The sequence below is a fragment of the Camellia sinensis genome, chromosome 10, assembly GCF_055761805.1.
Source record: "Camellia sinensis isolate YWXY chromosome 10, ASM5576180v1, whole genome shotgun sequence".
NCBI lineage: Eukaryota > Viridiplantae > Streptophyta > Magnoliopsida > Ericales > Theaceae > Camellia > Camellia sinensis.
Genome location: NC_138970.1, coordinates 9217837 through 9236544, shown reverse-complemented (window position 1 = coordinate 9236544; position 18708 = coordinate 9217837). Strand labels below are relative to the sequence as shown.

Sequence of the window (18708 nt, the reverse complement as noted above, 5' to 3'; positions counted from 1 at the left end):
GACCTCTCCCTCCCCTCAGGAAAAGAAATAGAGAAAACCGAGTCTGGTTCGCAAACCGAGACAAGGCACAGAAGAAGGTTCGGAAGTCCGGAGGCAGGGCTCACGGCCGCGACTCTGAAACTTCTGAACAAGCACATTATGCAACATCACCAAGCGCTCAATCGGTGACGTCTGAGTCTTAAGGTCGGTCAAAAATGGGGTGTCTACACCCCTGCGTTACGGCTCGGTGGGCCAATGAGCGCACTCCAGAATGGGCACCACAGCTACCTTCATGTATTTCAGCCAAGAGTTGCTCAGCTTTATCTGGGTGGACACATTCCAGGTACGGCCCAGAGAGAGAATTTTTGTGAAGCTTTCACTGCAGATCCAGATAGTATCGCAGGGCTTTATTTCGCAGCTTGTGGGCTTCTTTCTTGTCCGTTGGGAGTTGTTCTAAAAAAAGAAATGTTGTGATAGGGTCCATCCAACTTGGTCCTCGTTCAATGATGTTAATCTGAACTGGTTCAGAAAAGGTGATGCTCGACTCTAGGATGAACCCTACCACGATTGTTCGTTTGATTTCTGAGTTAATGGTAGAGGCTAGGCAAGCAAGGGCATTAGCATGCGTGTTCTGATCCCGGGTTATCTGATTCAACTCGTGGTGGTTGAATTTTGTGAGCAAGGAATTTGCCATTTTCATGTAGGCGGCCATGCGGTCATTTTTAGCTACATACTCCCCTTTCAACTGGTTGATGACTAATTTCAAGTCATAAAAAACAAATAACCGTCGTACACCAAGGTAAAGTGTGTTACGAAATTCGGCCTCGTTATTTGATGCATCAAAGTCCAGTTTGACCGCCTGCTCGATTATTGCCCCTTCAGAGGTCATGATTACTACGCTTGCCCCACCATGTTGATTGGATGATCCGTCACAGTACATCTGCCAAATGTCTCCAACATATATTCGCTAATCGGGTTTAGGTTGTACTTGATCGGACTTGAAATCGGCCTGGCATCCCGTGAACTCGGCTACAAAGTCAGTGAGCACTTGCCCCTTGATGGCAGTTCTAGGAAAAAACTGGATATCATATTGGCCGAGTTCTAAAGCCCATTTCGAGACTCGCTCTGATGCTTCCTCGCTATGGAGCGCTGACCGGAGAGGATAGTCCATTAATCCCCCTATGGTGTGAGCCTGAAAATAGTGCATCAACTTTCCTGCAGCCACCATAAGAGCAAGGATAAGCTTTTCTAGTGGTAGATATCGTGTTTCAGCGTCAACCATTGCCTTGCTTACATAGTAAATTAGTCGCTACTCCCCGAGTTCTTCCTTTAGTAGCACGGTGCTGACTGCCCGATCGGATACCGCCAGATACAAGATGAGTGGATCGTCTGCCGATGGGGTAGCCTAGCACTCGGGAGTTCATTCAAAGGCTTTGCCTTGCCGAAGTGCGTGAAAGAATTGTCGACAGCGATTTGAGAAACGGCTCATAAACCTATTGAGGGCGGCAGCCATCCCTATCAACTACTGAACTTCTTTGACCGACTGAGGGGAGCCGAGTTCTAGAATTACTATGATTTGCCTCAAGTTAGCCTCTATTCCGTGATGGTTGACAATATAGCTGGGAAATTTTCCAGATCCGATGCCGAATGCACATTTTGAGGTGTTCAGTTTCATCTTGTACTTTCGGAGAATGCCGAAGGTCTCTACTAAATCAACTAGATGGGTGCACTTTTCCTTGGATTTCACCACCATGTCATCAATGTATACTTCCATGGTGCGGCCGAGTTGTTCCTTGAACATAGTGGTAACCAGTCTCTGGTAAGTTGCCCCCGGATTCTTCAGTCCGAAGGGCATGGCCTTGTACCAATAGGTTTCCTTTGTAGTGAGAAATGCGGTCTTTTCTTGATGATAACCCCTGTAGGCATCCAAGAAACTCATACGCTGATAATGTGCCGTTGCGTCCACAAGTTGGACGATTCTGGCAAGAGGAAAACAATCCTTCGGACAGGACCTGTTCAAGTCTATGAAATCGACACAAACGCGCCAAGATCCATTTTTCTTATTTACAGCCACGGTATTGGATAGCCATGTGGGATAAGTGACTTCACGAATTGCCCCGGCATCAAGCAATCTGTCAACTTCATCAACAACAGCCGATGCATGCTTTGCGGCTAACCACCGACTTTTCTGAATAATTGGTTTGACTTTTAAATCGATGTTTAAACGATGCTAGGCCATGACTAGATCCACCCCCAGCATCTCATATGATGTCCACGCAAACACGTCAAGGTTGCTGAGTAAAAAAGATACCAGCTCGCTTTTATTAGCTTCATTCGGGGAAGTGTCGATCATGAAGAATCTGTCTGTTCTCCCATTGATTTCAATCTGATCAAGATCTTTAGTTGCCTTTTTGCTGGGGATTTTCCAAATGTCCTCGAGGCTCTCTTGGTCCGGTATTTCAATCGAGTTCACTTCCAGTTCTTTTGGCCTCTTTACTGCAGTGATAAGATAGCATGCCTGTGCCGATTTCTGAGAACCCCAAATTTGCTCAATGCCATACTCAGTTGGAAAGCGGAGTAGTTTATGGTAGGTGCTTAGCACAGCCTGCATAGTATGCAACCAAGTCCTCTCCATGATAAGATTGTATGGTGACGGGAGCTTGACGGCCAAAAATTCCACGTTTATTGATCTAGTATCCGCTCGTACTGGTAGTGTGATCTTACCCAAGGGATACTCAGGGTTGGCATTGAAGCCGAATAATAGGTAATTGGCCAATAACAAATTCGAATTAGTGAAACCGAGTTTAACAAATGTCTTGTAATACATTATTTCTGAGGTGCTTCCCTGATCGATGAGAACACGTTCAATTGTGAATCTGTTCACGCGGAGCTTGACGACGAGGGGATCAGCGTGGGGGAGAGTTACTCCATCTAGGTCGGTGTCATCGAAAATAATCCTGCCAGTTTTGTGGGGCCGTTTGGCTGGTGTGATTGGCTTGGATAGGCTAGTTTGCAACTGAATTGTATGTACCTTGGCCAACGACGGTAGGCTATATATCATATGAATTACACCAAGTGGAGGTGAATTCAGCTGTAGGGTTACCATGTTCGATGGATTATTCCTTCGGACATGTTGCGCCAGCCGGCCGTCTTGTACTAACTCTTCCAGATAGTCCTTCAGTGCATAACAACTATCAGTATCGTGGCCATGGTCCTTGTGATATTCGCACCACTTATCCCTTCTCCTTGTATCAGGAGGTCCCATCATCTTGGACGGCCATTTAAAGAATGGAAGATGTTAAACTTTGGGCAGGATCTTACTAATCGGCTCCGCTAATTCTGTGTACTTCTTGTCCGAACGTCTTGTGTGCCTGCTATCCACTTGATATTGTTCGTTTGAATGGTGCAAACATTGGCCGCTTGAATGGCACAAATCACGTTGGTTGTCTCGTTTAGCCCAAGCCCGAGGTTTGGGGCTCCTTGATGACACGGCGCTTATCGACTGAACCAGACCAGATGGTGCTGATTTAACAACTTTATGTCTGGCCTTGACGCGTAGGGTATCGTCTTCCATCTTATAGTATTCTTCAACTTTCTTCATTAGCGCCCAGACTGTCTTGGGAGGCCGTCTGGTCAATTAACTACGGAGAGGACTATCAGGGTGTAATCCCATCTTAAAGGCGGTAATGACCATGGAATCATAGCAGGCATCATCCACCAAGTTGAAACATTCCCAATAGCGCTCCGAATACTCACGGAGGGTCTCTTCTGGTTTAATTTGCATTACCTAGAGAGAGTCAGCTTGCTTTGGCTGAACTTCGTTGGTGATGAATTTTGTCCTGAAGGATTTTTGGAGTTGATGAAAGCTTCTTATTGACGCTAGCTCCAGTTTACAGTACCATCTGACGGCCAACGATCCTAGGCTACTTGGAAACATTCAACATATGAGGGCTTCATCATCAGCATGCTACGTCATCGCTTGTTTGAAATGACGAAAGCGGTCAATGAGATCTGATTTTTCGTCGTATAAGGTGAATGTTGGTGCTTTGAACTTTTTAGGCAACACAACCCTTGCAATGTGTCGTACGAAAGGGTCGTGCCTGTCCTCTTCATCTGAATCATCACTTCCTTTCCCTCACCTATGCTATACATATGGACTTCCTTCAGATGAGCTGGATGCATCAACTTGTCCCTTCTTTCTATGTTCCTAAGATGGTGAGTCAGAACCGCTGCCATTATCATGTTTCTGAGGTTGACGTCATCGATCATCCTTCTTCTTTTCTGGGGATCGACCCCGATCATGGCATGCGACCTGTTGGGATTTGGCTAACTCCAGGGCCAATTCCTTACGCAAACACTCGTTCTCAGCCATTATATCTTCTAGACACTGTTCATTGCGTTTTGCTTGATCCATGATCGTCTGCACAGTCTCCTGTACTAAAGTTAAGGGTGTAGTTTGAGCTACTGGGTCGAAGTTAAAAGCCCATTGCGCGGTGATATTCTCCAGTACAAGCATGTTTCTTGGAGTAATGCCATCTCTTGGTGTAACATCGTCAGCAACTATCGAAGGATAATCTGTCACGCCTGCCATGGACGCACTTGAGTATTTCCACAGACGACGCCAATTGTGGTAAAGTGGTTTGGAAATACTCTTGGATCCAGTTAGACGCTCTTGATACTCTAATAGCTACCTGAAAAGGGGATGAACACTCCAGTCGGGGGTACTAGAATTAGCACTCCGACGGACAAGTTAGTACCCTCTCAAATTTATTTCTATCTCAAGTTATCTTGTAAATTCTCACATACCTCCTTTAGCTAACATTCCTTCCATTTTATATTACCTCTGGGCCCAAGGGTCGAGCCCATTCTTGATCTCACACGTAGTTACTTAGTCGGCCTTCCAATTGAGTGTTGGCTCTTATTCGGCTCCTTATATAGCCGATTCGTTTATTCAGCTTCATGAGCCCCTGGTCAGGGCTGAATTGCCTTTGGCCTGATGTTGATCAAATGCCTTGGCCTCTTCCTAATTGATTTTACTCGGCCTCCACAAAACCGAGAAGCATTACCGTATAGAAAAAATTTCCCAAGGGTGTTCTGAAAGCTGTCTTTTCTACATCTTCTAGTGCCATTTTGATCTAGTTATAACCACTGAACCCGTCCATGAAAGAGTACATCTGATGGCCTGCGGTAGAATCGACAAGTGTGTCAAGATGGGGCAGTGGAAACTCATCTTTTAGGCAGGCCTTGTTCAGGTCGCGAAAGTCTACGCAGACCTTGATTTGGCCATTCTTCTTCTTCACAGGCACAATATTTGCTAGCCATGTTGGGTACTGTATAGGCTCAACAAACTTGGCCCTCTGCAACTTTTCTATTGCTTCCTTAATCTTTGCCTCAAGATCAGGGTGATATTTTCAAGCATACTGCTTGATTGGCTTAGAGTTGGGAAAAGTGTCTAGATGAAGAGTGATAAGGGATGGGTCAATACCAGGCATTTCGTCATATGTCCAAGCAAAGACGTCATTCTAAGGCTTGAGCATGAGTATCCTCTACGAGTTTTGCCTCTGCAGGTACTGTTTCGAGGAGCTGGCCAATTGTAATTTCTTCTAACTCATCATAGTAGGACGCCATGTGCACTTGATCGCATACAGGCCCAAGATAGCCAATCATATGTACATTCTTCCCCTTCTCCTTGTGGTTAGGATAAGGGTCCTTCCTTACATCACGGTTACTGGTATCTTTGAACTTCAACTCATTCACATCAACTTTCTTCTTGAAGATACTTTTCAAAGTCCAATAGTTCCCAGTAGGGTGTCTGGTGGCTCTGTGATAGATACAATAATCTAGGATTTCTTTGTCCTTCTTGGTTGTGGGGACATCAACCGGAGGCAAAGTAAGTTCACCATCGGCTACCCATTCTTCAACCAAGGCCTTAACATTCTCAAGGTTGCATGGAAATTTATTTCTGTCCTCATAACTCTTCCTCTTCCTAGAGGATGACACCTCCCCTTGCGAGCAGCTCCCTCCTGCAGAGGTTACCGCATCAACTCTGCTACTACGGGAGTAACAGTGACTGTCGCGACATCTATGCAGAGGGCCAGTGATACTGAGGTTCCTAGTTGCCTCAACCAAGGCTAAAAAGGTAGGCAAATTATGGTTCACCAAGAAAATTTATAGTCGCGTATGGCACCCTCCACACATATGCTAACTAAGTGGGCCTCATCCACTGGCTCATAATAGTCAATAGCCTTATCTTGGAATTGCTTGACATAGTCCAGTATATCTTCACCTTCCTTTTGGACATTTCGTCTGATCGTGAAAGTTGTAACTTTCTCTTGAACTTGGAAGAACTTCGTATGGAACTTGTTCACCATCTCCTCCCAACTCTTGATCGAGTTGGGGGCCAAGTTCACATACCTGCTATAAGCTCTTTCGGTAAGTGATTTGGAGAACTCCTAGAGGCACAGAGAGTGGTCACTACCTTGGACACCAAGTGTTTTGATGAACCTCTCGCCACATGTTCTCTGGCATTGCCTTGCATCCCATCAAACTTGGAAAACTTGGGTACTGTATACCTAGTTGTGTATGGCATAACCAATATCTCCTGAGAGTATGGAGGCTTCACATCTGGGTCGGGGAGAGATGGTAGTTGTTTCTTGCTACGCTCTTGCTCGAACATAGCTTGTACATCGACTTGAGTAACAAAGTGAGTGGGCTCGAATGGTCCAGTCTGCTCTTGGGTAACTGAACCAGCAGCCATATTGTTCACCTGGGGTACCACCGGAGGCACCTGGATCGGAGCCTGATTCCCAAGGAACAGGTTAGGCACTAGGTTTGGGACTGTTACAGGCGGAGGTGCCTGCGCTGGAGCTGGTCTGGACACCATCAGTAAGGGTTTGCAAAGCTGCCAGGATCTCTCTCTGTATATCCTAGAGTGACTGGACTACCTCAACCACAACACTATGGTCACGATTCTCCGCATATGCTACTCCGCCATTGGAAGAGCCTTGCTGCCGTGGGGGTTACTGAACTTCATCCTCTGCCATTTTTTCTAATGAAATGTGTAAACCACTGCGGGTGTGAATCAGCAACAAAGCAGCGTCCCCAGCAGAGTCACCAAAATGTAAGGGGGTTCAGGGTTAGGAAGGTGATTAGAGAAGCCAAACTATACTAATGGTCCAACAATGGTAGAATGGCTGAAAAATGAGCAATAGCAACTGTCTGGGTCTTGGAGAGTATGTAGCTAGGTAAGGGTGAAGCAGGTAGCTCAAGAAGAAAAGTATGGCAGTCCACAAACGGGCAGCATCTCCCCTAAATCCCCAAAATTCCTCCTTTTGAACCTTGGGAAATGGTCCTATTTATAGGCTTTTCCTTGGTACCAAGAGGACATCAAGTGGCCAAATAAAGAGAGGACATGTGTCCCAAAGGATCACATGGAATATTCTGCCTTGAGCCACCAGACTGAAGGTGCCACGTGTCCCTCTGCATGTACCATATGTTTGCCTCCACAACTACCTTTTTTGCACCTCAGCAAGTGCAGTTACGGCAGAAGTGTTTGTCGCTGCACTTGCCTTCTCAACTCGAACCTCAGTAAGTGCACTTGCAACGGTAAACCTTTCTGCTGCAATTGCCTTCTCAGTTCTACTTCGCCAGTACATGCATTCTCAAGCCTCCATTAGTCTGCTATCGACTATGTTCATGCTCACCTCAGCAAAACCTCCACCCTTAGCCACCTAACCATAAACTCCCCAGCTTTCCAGGGCAAAGGCCACAACCGAACCTGCTATCAGTCATGCTGTGCCTGAGTACCAAGCCCAAAGGGGCTTCGTTACTCCTGCCTATGCGACTAAGACAGGTTCGTGACCTGGATAAATGGAAAGGGAGTCCCTTGTGCTCAGGCTGCCCTGCTCCCATTTTCGCGGGGTTGCCACAGTAAACTACTATCTCTAGGCCTGCTATCAACTCCAACCAGTATGTCTCGGGGCCTGCTATCAACGCCAAGGTAATGAACTTTGGGGCCTGCTATCAGTGCCAAGCATTAGCCTCTACTTGCAGAAGGGAAGCTTTTCCCAAAGGCTACTATCACCTTGGCGGGATGTTCCCTCCGCAAGTTGCTTGTTGCGGCAGTCATTTCCTGCAACCCCGACAAAGTGCCTCCGCAACTTGGGCGCTGCAAGTAATGCTTCAGCAACTTAGTTGCTTCAGTTCTCTCCTTCCCTCAGTAACTCTAGATGGCAGCGAAACCAACAATACTTGGAATGGCGGCACTGAGACAAAATACCTCTACAACTTGGCCGTCGCACATGTCGCCTCTGCAACTTAGTTGCTTCGGCTTTCTCTTTCCCTCAGCAACTTTAGGTGGCGGCTGAACCGACATTATTGGGGAATGGCGGCGCTGAGGCAAAGTGCCTCAACAACTTGACCGCCGCAAGTGTTGCCTTTGCAACTTTGACTTTGGTATTTTCCTTCGTGGAGTCCGTTTGGACCCTTGGCGTGTCGAACCTGTTTCGGCCCACTGTTAGCCCATGCTCTCTTTTCATTCCTAGATGTCTTAGAAGGGCGACCTTATCACTTAGACCCATACTTAATTTGGGATTTAATTTCTGACTCTCTACATCTAGTTATAATAATCCAACACTACAAACTTATTAACATCAAAGCGTGTAGTCAAAATATATATATATATATATTTGAAAGTAGAAAACAACATCAAATATCCTTATATAGACTTCCAATTTAAAAAATATATTTATAAACACCCCATAAGTTGTACCAAAGGAGCTTATAGTGTCCGAAAACTTTGTATAATAGTTTAGGTTCGAGTCAATGACCAGTTATAATAATCTAATACTACTAATTTATTAATATCATAATGCGTAGCATAAAAAAAATTGAAAATAGACACAACATCAAATATATCCTTATATAGACTTGCAATTTAAAAATATATATATAAAAAAAAAAAAAACCATAAGTTGTACCAAAGGGAGTTAGTGTCCAAAAACTTTGCATAAGAGAGGATTAAGCACCTTGCTCAAGAAGAGGATTGAGCACAGCACCAGTGAACAAAACAGCCCCTGAAGTTTCCTCCCTTACCATGAACATAAAAGGGTGATCAGCTACAAAAATTGGAGTTGGAATTCTCAAACTGACAAGCCTGTACGTGGATGTAGTACTAGCAACAGCTTCTGTGCCTTCCTCATTCACTTCAATACATGACTTATGGAACACCTTGGAGAGAAAAAGACCACCGCGTTCAACGCCACCACCTACCACTATCTCTGTCAATTCACCAACATTCATGAAAGGTAGTTTCAACCCCATTTGCTTAATGGTCTCCGAAGCTTCAAACTCGAATGAGAATTTGAATCTTGGGATCCATAATTTAGAAACATCCTCTTTTCTCAACCCAAATTCCTGATGCATGAATCCAGGGTTGGACTTGAGTTTCTTGACTAGTTTTGGCAAGCATCTGTTTTATTTGGAAGAAAAAAGTACATGGAGAAGTTGCTACCTTGGTATGGAATACTGAGGATTTTATATCCACCGAATAATCCGTAAAGTTGACGACTATCTCTTTTGCTTGTCATGAAAGGAACTTGAGCGATCTCTTCATCGAGAAGATGAAAATTCATGTTTCTTGTACATGTTTTATCGAATTTTTGATCCCATTGTCCTTTGCAGTATAATGCATTGGCAAAGAGGAGTGCAGTGTCACCATATAAAGATCCAGGAGGAGGGAGATTCTTGATGAGTCCCTTGGTTTCATTTTTGACCCATGAATTTACTTCATCTATCACTTGATCAGCCTTGAAAGACAACAACAAAAGATGATATAGAATGAGTAGTAAAAATGTTTCGTTTTATTTTGTTTTAAATTTTTTTATTTATAAGCTTTGAATCCCTAAAATTTGGTAATCTAAATGAAAGACACCTTTTAGATCGATGTTCTTGGTGATGGCAATAGTGTTGGAAATACTAGATGGTTGTTTGGGATATGCTATATAAGTGCACTTTTAAATTTTTAGTTAAAAAAGTAGAGAAAAAAATATGTATGTTTGGAATAATTTTTTGACATTTTATGAAAAAATGCTTAATAAAATATTATAATATAATCAAAATGATCATTTCATCTTTTTGACTTTTAACTCTTTGATTTTTTGGGTAGTTGAATTCAAAAAGCAAAATAATAATTTTGCTCTAGTCGCTTCCCCCACATGCTACCCTTGAATAGTATAGAATTTTAGCTTTTATAGTAATTTTTTGACTTTTTATCTTTATTAATTAATTCCAAACAATGCCTAATTAGTGTAGTCGGTACACTAGTGAATGGGGGTGTTTGTTTCAGCTTTCTAGAGCCAACTTATGGCTTTTAGCTTTGAAAAAGTTATTTTGGACTGTTTGGTTAAACTTATTTCAAACAGCTTCTGATTCTAACAGTTTATTTTAACTCAAAAAAGCTAATTCTAAGAAGCTGCTCACCCCTTGCTTCTGATTATCAGATTCTGCTGTGGACATGTTAATTTATGGTTATACTGTTAAATTTTTTTATTTTTTATTTTTTAAAAAATAGAAAAAGACTCAAATGGACTATAGATTACTATGATTTTTTTTTATGAGAAATATAGACAAACAAAAAATAAAAATTAATTGAAAAAGCTATTTCACAGTTTATTTAACAAACACTACTCAGCAACTTAAATCTATAATCCAACAGTTACACCAAACAGATTAACAACTTCTGATTAAAGTCATAATCTATAATCTGTTAAGCTATAATCTATAAGCTGTTTTAACAGCTACACCAAACGGGGCCAATGTTTCTTGCATTACTGTAGTGATGAAGCATGGTAGACTTTGGGCCCTTCTTTTTTCTTTTTTCTTTTTTGTTTTAGGTCCTCAAATTAATAATTTTGGCATTTATAAAAAAAAATTATTTTAACAATAACTTTATTTTGAAATGTCCTATTTTAGTGTTATCGTTTTGGCATGTTTCTAAAATTTGGGCATAATTAAAATCAACAATACTAAATATTCTGTACAATATGTAGGACACTAAATTTTATTCAACTCATATATTGCCAAATTTTATAATTTCCTAATTGATTTATGCCTAACTAAATTGTTTCCTCGTAGGATTAGGGTTTCTTATTTAATCAGAGTTTTTTTCCTTTGTGGATTCAAAGTTCTTTTTTGGGGGGGGGATATATTCAAGGTTTTTGATATACTACATCAATTAATTTCTTACTTAATGCACAATATATAGGGTTAACGCCATTAGAAGTCATTGGAATTTCCAGAGTATTCTTGATGTCACTGAACACTCCGACAATATTCTAGACATTTCTTGCTGGAGTGTTCTTGAAGTCACTAGAAGTTGATGAAAAACAAACTTATTTACACGGAAAATATTTTTCATTTTTTAAAAGACAAAAAATGTTTTATGAACTAAACTTTTACAAATGCCACTACATTGCCACTACCACCATCACCTCCACCACACCACCACTACCACTACCACTACCACTACCATCATCACTATCATTGCCACCATCACCTCTATCACCACCACACCACCACCACCTCTACCTTATCACTACCACCACCACCACTACTGCCACTGCCACCGCCGCCATCCCCAACACCTCCGCTTCCACAACTACTATTACTGCCTCCTCTTCCACCCCGCTGCTATCACTACTACAACAACTAATGCAACTATTAATGCATTAGTTTCGAGAATGCAATCAAATATAGAAAAACGTTTTCTATGGAAAATATTTTCTGAAATTTTTTTTTGTAGAAAATGTTTTTTATTGAAAATTATTTTTTACCAAAACGAACAAAGTGGGGATGATGCACTATGGATATAAAATATTGATACACTAGAGATATCAAATATTCTGCACAATATCTATCACAATATTCTACACTAAGCACTATTAAACTCAAATATCACAATATCCTATTTTATTATTTTCTTGCCTAATTAGTTGTTTCTTTTTAAGATTAGGATTTCGTATATTACAAATAATCATACACCCATTAGGACAAGAGGACTTTTGAGATGGGGGATGATGCTCTGCTCAAAGCACAGTAGCTCTAGCAAAGCAGTTTTACATGTTGTTTTGGGCTAACAAAGCTTTGATTTATTTATTGGCTGCATTATAAAAATAAATAAATAAATTGTCCCTTTGTTTTTTATTTTTAATTAGTATTTCTAAGAAATTCCTTTACATTTTCACTTTTATAAGTTACGCTTTTTTAATAAATATTATATAAAATTTTGCCAAAGTTATGATAATTTATAATTTAGAAATAAGATTAGTATTTTGTGATAATGTTATATATCTTTTAATAGCATTTTTTAACCATAAAATATGTATAATTACTATAAAAATACATAAGATAGTTATAATACACATCATTTGAAGAGTGTGGGATTCCCTTTCTATAAAATTTCAATTTCTTATATAATTTTATTTAGTTAAATAAGAAAGTATGTAAAATAGAATTTTAAGCTCAATATAATTCTTTTGCTTTCTATTTGAATGAGTCTTTTAATAAATAAAAAATAAATTTAGTATTTACTTTATTAAAAATTCATATTTCACATATTTTATACACCTTTTACATATTTTAATATAATTTTTATGCACATACAAATATTAACCACCGCCAAATGGCCCATGGTAAATATGGATGAAATTACTCATAAAAATTAGGCCTTGTTTGGGAAGTGATTTTTTTATGATTTGTTTTTACTAAAATATGAATCTTGACTTTTTATTTTTTTTTTTTTTTTGACTTTTTAAACAAAATAGTCACTTGCTAACTCAATTTCATTTCTAAATTTCAAAAACAAAAATGCTATGAACCTACCATTATCAATCCATAATTTACCCAAAATGTATTTATATAGTGGAGATTAAATTAATGAAATGTGGGACCCATAAGTAAAATGAATTTGAACCAATAATTCAGTTTTCTGAGTAAATTCCGGATTGATAAAGATGAGTTTGTAGTATTGTTTCAAAAATTATCTTTTATTAAAAAATTGCTAAAAGCAGTCCTAAAGACCTTTGTTAGTATTGAAAAATTGTATAAAAAATGTGTTAAAGTGAAAATGTAAAGCAATTTCTAAGAGATACAATTTTTTATTTTTTATTTTTAAAAAGACAAATTTTTTTATTTATTTTAATAATGCAGCCAAGCAGTAAATCAAAACTTTGTTGGCCCAAAACGGCACCGTAAAACTGCACAACAAGAGCTGTTGTGCTTTGAGCATAGCAACATCCCTCATCCCGACTTTTAAACAATATATTTAATATATTTTTCTCCGTGAATTCAATATTTTTTTTCTCCTATATTCAAAAAAAATTTGTGTACTACGTCAAATTAATTTCTTATATAAGTTGTCTAGCTCACAACAGGAAAAAGCACATTTGGCGACCAAATTTCCCGACTAAAAAAAATTTGGTCACTAAAATTATAGCTTTTAGCGACTAAAAAAGTATTAGTAGCCAAAAGTAAAGATTTTTGGCGACTAAAAAAATTTAGTAGCCAAAAGTATAGGTTTTGGCAACTAAAAATCTGTTTAGTCGCCGATATATGGCTTTTACTGACTAAAAAATTTTAGCAGCTAAAAGTAAGGCCCTTTGGCGACTAAAAAAAATTAGTAACCAAAAGTGAGGCATTCGGCTGCCAAAACGATGTTTGGTCGCCAAAAGTGAGCCTTTTACAGACTAAAAAAATTTTAGTAGCCAAAAGTTAGGCCCTTTGGCAACTAAAAAAAATTTAGTAGCCAAAAGTGAGGCCTTTACTGACAAAAAAATTTTAGTAGCCAAAAGAGAGGGTTTTTGGCAACTAACAATAATTTAGTAGCCAAAAGTGAGGCATTCGGCGACTAAAAAGAAGTTTAGTCGCCAAAAGTAGTAATTTTAGCGCGGGAATTTTATTTTTAACCACTAAAAAATTATTAGTAGCCAAAAGTATAGAATTGGCTACTAAAATTATGTTTAGTTTTTAGTCGCCATTAGTCGCCAAAAGTGGTCTCTTTTTTTCTAATAAATAATTTATTTTTACATAAATTATGTTGAATAAAAAATAATTATCTTTATATATATACTTTTATATTAATACAGGTCTATGTACTATATAAATAATATATGTTGCATCTATAATCATATGGTGCTATGGAGGTGGAGTGGAAAGAGGGTGTTGTATAAGATTTATGGTGTGGGAGGTTGATGGTTCAAATCTCCACGAAAGTAGAGTAATTTTTTTTTTCACAAATGAGCTTTTAGCGACTAAAAGGTTTGGTCGCCGATTCCTTGAGTATTGGCGACTAAAACATTGGGTTGGTAAATGTATAACTTAAAAAAATATAATTGACAATTGGCGACCAATAATTTAGTAGCGAAACATTGGCCCTTTGCCCACCAACTCAAATTTAGTAGCTAAAAGGTAGGTTTTGCCGACTAAATAAAATAGTAGCAAAATGTTTTACTTTCAGCAACTAAACACACGTTTAGTCGCTAAAACATTCGCCGACAGGGTTCAGGCGACTAACTTGGCGACAAAAAAATTTAGTCACGATCGCTAATTGTATCAGCGACTAAAAAAGTGACCTTTGGCGACTGATATTTTGGTCGACAAAACTGTTATTTCTTGTAGTGGCTTCACGAATAACTTTCTACAATTTTTTTTTTTTTTTGTAGATTTTTTACGAAAAATTATTTAATAATTACGGAACATCACATGGCCATACTCAAAGTCAATCACCAATTACATAACCTCCATGTTGTTCTCTCATCCCTAACATAAATTGTGGGCTCCTACCTCTCTCTACTAATCAAAATCTTATAAAACACCATGTATCTATACTCCGAAAATACTAAATAATTACCAATTTTTTTACATTCAATATCATCCTCACTTTTATGTAGATACATGATTGATAGTCAAACATTATCAAACTCAGAATCAAAAATCAGTGCTGCATTGGTACATATAGCTGAAATATAAATTGGAAAAATTTAACTGTTGTGTGTCAATGTATTTATTATTTGAATATTTCAATGACTTTTGAGTTTGTATATAGTAGCTACTTTAAAATTATGTATGCATAAAAATAATAATTATTTAGAACTCTATAAATACCAAGACACATAAAGCCTCGTTTGTCAACAGATTATTTTAATAAAAAAATTATTATAAATTATCACATCACGTTCTATATTTTTTTACACATTTTTTGGGAAAAAATAGAAAAATAACTAACATTGTGTTTGATTGAGAGATTTGAGAAGAGATTTAAAAAAGAAAAACGAAAGGAAAAATGTAGGTGGAATGTGAATAAAATATATTTGCATTCCATCTAGTTTCATTTACATTCCACCCACATTTTCCCTTTCATTTTCTCTTTCCCTTTGTGAATCCCTCAATCAAACACAACCTAAAAATAACTAATTCCCAAACGAACCCTAAATGTAGTAAAACATCATTTATTACGTTTAACATAGGTGATTATTTGTAGGCCCAGCCCTGAGATTTTCGGGGCCCAAAGCCGATAATCAACAGATAAATTTCTAGGATCCTTCACATTTTTTTTTCATTAAATGAAAAAAAAAAATTGAAGATAAAGGACAAAATATTTCTGTCAAAATCACAAAAAATACTTAGCATTACATTACAACAACTAATAAATATCGCTTAATTCTTGCTCTTCTTGCATTTTTAGAAGCAAATAAATCAATTATACTTGCATAATCTAGTTTTTTTGAAAAATCATTTTCAATGGATAACAATACTAATTATTTTTAATGGGCCTTTCAATTTTTTTAATGATTCAATTTATTTTAAATTAGTTTGGGCCTTCCTTAATTTTTTTTAGACTTAAAATATACCTAATATATTACACTAAACTATAATAGGAGGGGGCCTCAATGGATAACAATGCTAATTTTTTTTAATATGACTTTCAATTTTTGAATGGGTTAATTTATTTTAAGTTAGTTTGGGCCTTTTTCAATTTTTTTTGGACTAAAAACATACCTAATATATTACACTAAATTATAATAGAAAGGGGCCCCTTTTTTGGGTTTATTTTGAGGAGCCCTAGGCCATGGCCTCGTGGGCCTATGCCCAAGGCTAGCCCTGATTATTCGGTAGTCTTGAAATATGGTCACGTAGTACTCCGTGATAGTATGATTGATGGAGAAAGTAAAGTATTAATTATAGGGCAAACTACACTAACGATCCATATAGTTTATGACTCGTGTCCCTTTGATCCTTGACTTTCAATTGTAACCCATTTGATCCTGAATTTTGAATCATGTCCCAAATAAGGACAATTGAAGATACCATTGCTCAATTTCAATGACAAAGTCGTTGATAAAATATAAACTGATTTGACAAAAATAAATGTCAAAAAAATATTTTTAAAGTTTTAAAAATTATTTGTACCTAGCAAAGATAAAATTATGTAAAATTGATAAACCTTTTACATTTTTATTTTTTTTTTTTTTTTTACCAAATTAATTTTTAGCATATGTTTGGATGATGATCATGTAATGGGTGGCTATTTTTATTTTCATTAAATTAGTTTCTATTTTTTCAAAAGTCAAATATAGCGACAACTTTGATATCATTATTAAACCAATCTATTAAATCAAAAAATTTAAAATTAAAAACATTTCATATATTAAATATATCGATTACACATTAAAAGCATAATAATCATCCATTACATGATAATAATCCAAAAATATCTATTAACAACAAATATAACCATCTATTAAATGATAACCATCGAAAAGCATCAACAAAAACAACCACTTTTACATGATTATTGTCCAAACACATAATAAAAAATAATTTGGTACGAAAAAAATAAAGGGAATTGACCCATAAATCCCATAATGTGGAATTGTAATTTGATCAGTCCTGTATTTAATTTTGTACACGCAGAGGTCCTATTAGGTGTGAAAATATGTTTTTGCCCATGTGTGTTGAGTTCCGTGTTTTACGCATGTGTCATGTTTTGAAAGAGCATACTACAGGGTTTTTGGGTTTTGGTAGTGTATCTTAGGCCCCCTACATTTTTAAGGAGACCCACATTCTAGCTTGTTGACGAGTCCAAAGTTGTTGACCATGAGCAACCCCTCGTTTTCGTTTAGGGATTCCGACTGACTACCCTGATTTGGTAATTATAGCGAGTAGGGTTTTGGAAGTTAGCATGTCGATTTGGTTGGCCACATTTACGAAGCCCCCACGTTTGAAGTTTTGCTCAGAAAGTGCACACATCTAGTACTGTGGCTATCGGCCGATGGTCTTCATTGGGTTAGTCTGGCGCCTGGGGGTTGTGGTCAGTAATGTGCTGTCGTTGTTACCTTCATTTTGTAGGAAATTATCTGTCATATTCTAGTTTCTAAAATTTGAGACGTATGTTTATAGGGGGTTTCCAAAGTTGTTATGTGTCGAGTGTTTGGCATAATCGGATCCCAAATTTGTCGATGTAAATATGGAATTGAACCGCTAATGCGTCATTGATGCACATCAAAAATCCCGTCCAACCCCATTAACTTTGCAACAAGAAGCGTATCCCCAAATTGTAGCGGCATGGGTTGTTATTATTGGGGAGGCACATACGATTGTTCAACGGTAAGTTAGATGTTAACAAAGCTGACTTCGATGACGACATCGTGAAAGAGTAAATTCCATGTTTGTACATTTGATTGTGAAATCTTTGTTATATGTGACCATGGTGTTGTGTAATATAGGGTTTTTACTTGATTACAGACTTGTTATGTATCAATTGTGTCCATTAACTTGTGAGTACGTTGTTGGGTTTTTATGTTTGTTTCTCATTTTGATATCATGTGATTATGGTGTAACATGCTATGTTTGGTGTGCATGTGTCCCAAATTTGGGAGTTCTGGTTTGATGTGGGTGTTGGTGTAGTGGTGGAGATTTGTGGAAGAAGGGTATGAAGGGGTAGGAACTGTTGTGCTTTTGAATGTGGGTATGTGTGTATGTGTGTGATTGTGTGTGGGCAGCTTAGTTATGGTGTATGTGGTGTGACAGTGTGATGTGTGTGGTAGTTGATTCAATCTGTGATGAATTTATCAAGTGTTGACATGCGTGAATGTGTATTGTGTCGTGTGTGGTAAGGCGTATAGCGTATGTTTACGTAAGTGTTTTCATTAGGTGTGAAATTAGTAATGCGGTTATGTTCATTGTGATTAGAAATGTGATTGCTCCTTGTTTTTGTATTGCAGAAGGTGTAGGAACATCAGATTGTTTGGAACAGCAAGTTTGATCCGAAAATGACATAGTTTGTTGCAAATGATAAGACAAATCAAGAAATTTAATATGTTCCCCCAGTTTCATACATTACTCCCAACATGAATCGAATTAACCAAAATCATTTTGTAAGGCAATTGGTTCGTTGTCGTCGACATTCTGTGGGTGCTACGCTTGGGTTACATACAATGGATGTGCTGAAGACCTTGCGAAATTCTGTTGCCCCACCCTTCAAACATTGGCTGATATTAGTTATGACATTTGTCCAATTCGCCAACAACACATTCCCAGTGTATTGACAAAAATTAGGGAACAAATTAGCCTCATCATCATTATATGCTACCATTTCCCCCCATCACCAACTGTGTCTTTGTGTCCATCATTTAGACTCTCGCCACATTTGATCCCTTGAGCTTCACCATGAAC

General features: G+C 38.3%; 1 protein-coding gene and 1 pseudogene across 1 annotated transcript; both read right to left on the bottom strand.

Annotated features, from left to right (window-relative positions):
• Nucleotides 1-2209: 2209 nt before the first annotated feature.
• Nucleotides 2210-3244, bottom strand: LOC145800125 (uncharacterized). The gene has a single exon (XM_082889766.1). The coding sequence runs from the start codon at nucleotides 3242-3244 to the stop codon at nucleotides 2210-2212; it is 1035 nt and encodes a 344-aa protein (XP_082745892.1).
• Nucleotides 3245-8997: 5753 nt separating this feature from the next.
• Nucleotides 8998-18628, bottom strand: LOC114312072 (serpin-ZXA-like; annotated as a pseudogene).
• Nucleotides 18629-18708: the final 80 nt, after the last annotated feature.